Source organism: Chondrus crispus, genomic scaffold (genome assembly GCF_000350225.1).
Source record: "Chondrus crispus Stackhouse genomic scaffold, scaffold_193, whole genome shotgun sequence".
Classification (NCBI taxonomy): domain Eukaryota; phylum Rhodophyta; class Florideophyceae; order Gigartinales; family Gigartinaceae; genus Chondrus; species Chondrus crispus.
In genome coordinates, this window is record NW_005179062.1 from 112,036 (window position 1) to 114,759 (window position 2,724).

A 2,724-nucleotide genomic window follows, 5' to 3' on the forward strand; every position below is an offset into this window, starting at 1 on the left:
GACAACCATCGTGCCACGGGGCGCTCCATGGCCCACGTGCGCGCGGCCGCCGACGGCCGCATGCTCCTGTGCACGGGCATGGAGGCCTTCGTCGCGCTGGACAAGCCCCACGTCGAAGACGTGCTCGCGAGGGACGCCGCAAAGCTCTGGCAGAGCGTCGACGACGCCCGGAGGAGCGCACATGCCCTCGCGAATAAGGTCCAGGACGCCGCGGGACTCGCGAAGATCGCCAGGGAGGTCGAGGAGGAGAGGGAGAGGGAGAGGGAGCGCGACGCCGAGTGAGACCAGGGCAGGGGGACGGCACGCCGGCTGGCGCGGCACATGCCGACGACGCCTGGGAGGCCCTTCTTTCTGTGTCCCCGGCTGCACGCTTGCCAAGCCAATGAGGGCGCGTCCGCAACTCCCGGTGGTGGGGACATGCAGACGCTCTTGTTTGGACCGTTCTTTGTTTGGACCGCTCTTTGTTTGGAACGCTCTTTGTTTGGAACGCTCTTGTTTGGAACGGGGGCCAGTGCAGCTGGTGCAGCCGGTGCACCCCTTTTCGTGCCTCCCCACTCTTTTGCTTCGTCTCCGGGATTGGTGCGTGCGGAGTGTGATCCTCGCGCTGATGTTTGCTTGTCGCCCCTTGGCCAATCTTACTGTCGCTGTTTATTAGCGCACAATAGCTTGCTCTAGCACAGGCTTGTCTGCAAGGCTGAGAAAGTTTGTAAGTGCGGTGAGGGCCTTGTTTTGTCGCAAGTTGCATACTGATTGTAGTTGCTCTCCGTTTCTCACATGTAAGGAAACAGAAAAAGCATGCTCGTTGACACCTGCGGTAACTTTTTCAATTGATTTAACCTCATCTGCAGCTGCAAAGTCTGTTGGGACAGTGGAGAAAAGACAGCGTCCGACTTGTAGCCCTTCGTCAAGATTTGGTCCCCCGATTTCTTGGACGCCTCATGTGGACAGCCAAAATGCACATACATATATGTCCTCCCTGTGTTCGTTTCGTGCCTCGCTGTTTTGCGACAAATCTAGCGCACGTTCTCATCCGTCCTGTACATGCCGCGGTTCTCTTTGCAGGCTGGCAACCGTTTTTGACTGCATGTTTGGCATTCTCCCGCTCTTGAAATGTATCGCAGACCGTTCCTGCCATCCTTGTTGTCGGAACAATGAGATGAGGAGCTGGCAGCATCGCACGTTCACCGGATTGTAGCTACGTGCCGAGGGAGCGGGGTCGATGTATTGGCCATGAATGGGTCGCAAACGATACTCTACAGGCAGCGTACACAATGTAGATCCGTGCAAACGCAAAAGGGCAAGTTCCGTAACAACTGTGACATGAAGGCAGTGCATGCAGTATCGCGAATTGCTTCGTTGAGCGCGAAGGGCGAAGGGTGCTTACGTCATAGAGATCACATTTTTGTTCTATAGTTTGAATCTATCTACATGAGGATAACAGTCGAAATGGTCGAAGGTGTGCTCTTCCATGACTCGAGGTACTGTTCTGGAGAAGATACCAAAAAAATTAATCAAGTGAAGGGGATGGCGAAAGGAAAACCATACCAGCAAACTATGGGTATGTCGGAGAAACGAGGGATTTTGTCTGCGTAGAGATCACAACAAGGCAGCAAGCGAAAGCACAAACAAGAAGTGAAGATGTACACATATCTCAGTAGCATGCTAAAGTGTGGGAAGACGAGGATTGCAAGTGGAAACGGCTATTCCTCCCATTCGCTCGATTCAGAAGTGGATGAGGACCCCGCGCGAGAGCCAGCGCGAGAACCGGTGCGAGAGCCACCTGAGCTTTTCTTTTGTGATTGTGAGTGGGTGGGCGAGAGCCTTCCCGTTGTGCGAGTGCTCTTAGGGTCTTCCTCTTTCTCGGAGCGAGAGCGGCGGGAGTGGTGACGATGATGGTGGCGGTGGTTTCGATGGTTGTGATGGTGGTGGTGGTGGTGGTGGTGACGATGACGATGCTTTCTCCCGGCCAAGACGTTGGCGAGAGCGGAGCCAGGAGCTTGTTCCAAGCGGTTGGGGTTTGCGATGAAGACATTGCGAATCTTGACGTAAATGTCTTCCGGGTCGTAGGGGTTTGCGATCTGCGGGTAGCCGCGCATGTAGAGGATGAAACCCGCAAGGAAGACGTATTTGGTGTACTTTTTGTTGGAGAAATGCTTCTTGTGTATCTCGCCACCATAGTGGTTGGCCTTGGCAATTATTTTTGCAAGGTCTTTTTCAATCGGGGCGTCGTAGGGATAACGGATTGCAGAGACGAGATCAATCGGGCGAACATATTCATAGACGTTGAGGTTCTTCATGGGGTAGGGGCCTTGGAAAGTGGGCGGCTGGCACATACCAGGCATTGGAGGCATAGCGGCACCCCCGAGTCCCATACCAGGGAGCGGCATACCCGGTAAACCCGGGGCAGGAAACGGAGGTGGCATAGAGCCCATCATCGGAGGAACAGGCGGCATGTATGGGTTAGGAAACGGGGGCATGGCGGCAAATTGCGGCGGAACCATGGAGGGATGAGACGGAAGCTGGGGTTGCGGTTGCTGAATGGTGGCAGGCTGGGCCGCGGTGGAATGAGACGGTCTGGAGACGTAGCTATCCCGCAGGGGGTGTTGCTGCTGCTGCGTGGTGGGGAATGTGGCCGGGTTGGACGGTGCCACGCTCGGCTGTTGCGAAGGGTAGTTTTCCGGGGCGACACCGGGGTAGGAGCCCTGCGGCGGGAGCTGTGGCATG

General features: G+C 55.9%; 2 protein-coding genes; one reads left to right on the forward strand and one right to left on the reverse strand.

The window, feature by feature from the left end:
* The window catches only part of CHC_T00003516001 (hypothetical protein), a 2,730-nt gene extending 1,370 nt beyond the window's left edge, over positions 1 to 1,360 (forward strand). Inside the window, exons 3-5 of the mRNA XM_005714707.1 lie at positions 1 to 617; positions 681 to 1,191; positions 1,327 to 1,360. The exon at positions 1 to 617 is cut by the window's left edge and continues 474 nt beyond it. Of these exons, the coding sequence (XP_005714764.1) occupies positions 1 to 617; positions 681 to 1,191; positions 1,327 to 1,360 (1,162 nt within the window). The remainder of the gene's footprint in view (positions 618 to 680; positions 1,192 to 1,326) is intronic.
* Positions 1,361 to 1,380: 20 nt separating this feature from the next.
* Positions 1,381 to 2,723, reverse strand: CHC_T00003517001 (hypothetical protein). XM_005714708.1 is given in 2 exon segments: positions 1,381 to 1,700; positions 1,701 to 2,723. The coding sequence occupies 1 exon segment, from the start codon at positions 2,721 to 2,723 to the stop codon at positions 1,701 to 1,703; it is 1,023 nt and encodes a 340-aa protein (XP_005714765.1). The 3' UTR covers positions 1,381 to 1,700.
* Position 2,724: the final 1 nt, after the last annotated feature.

Excerpts from the sequence above, each read along its gene's own strand:
- CHC_T00003517001 (XM_005714708.1), bottom strand. The coding sequence starts at position 2,723 with ATGCCACAGCTCCCGCCGCAGGGCTCCTACCCCGGTGTCGCCCCGGAA.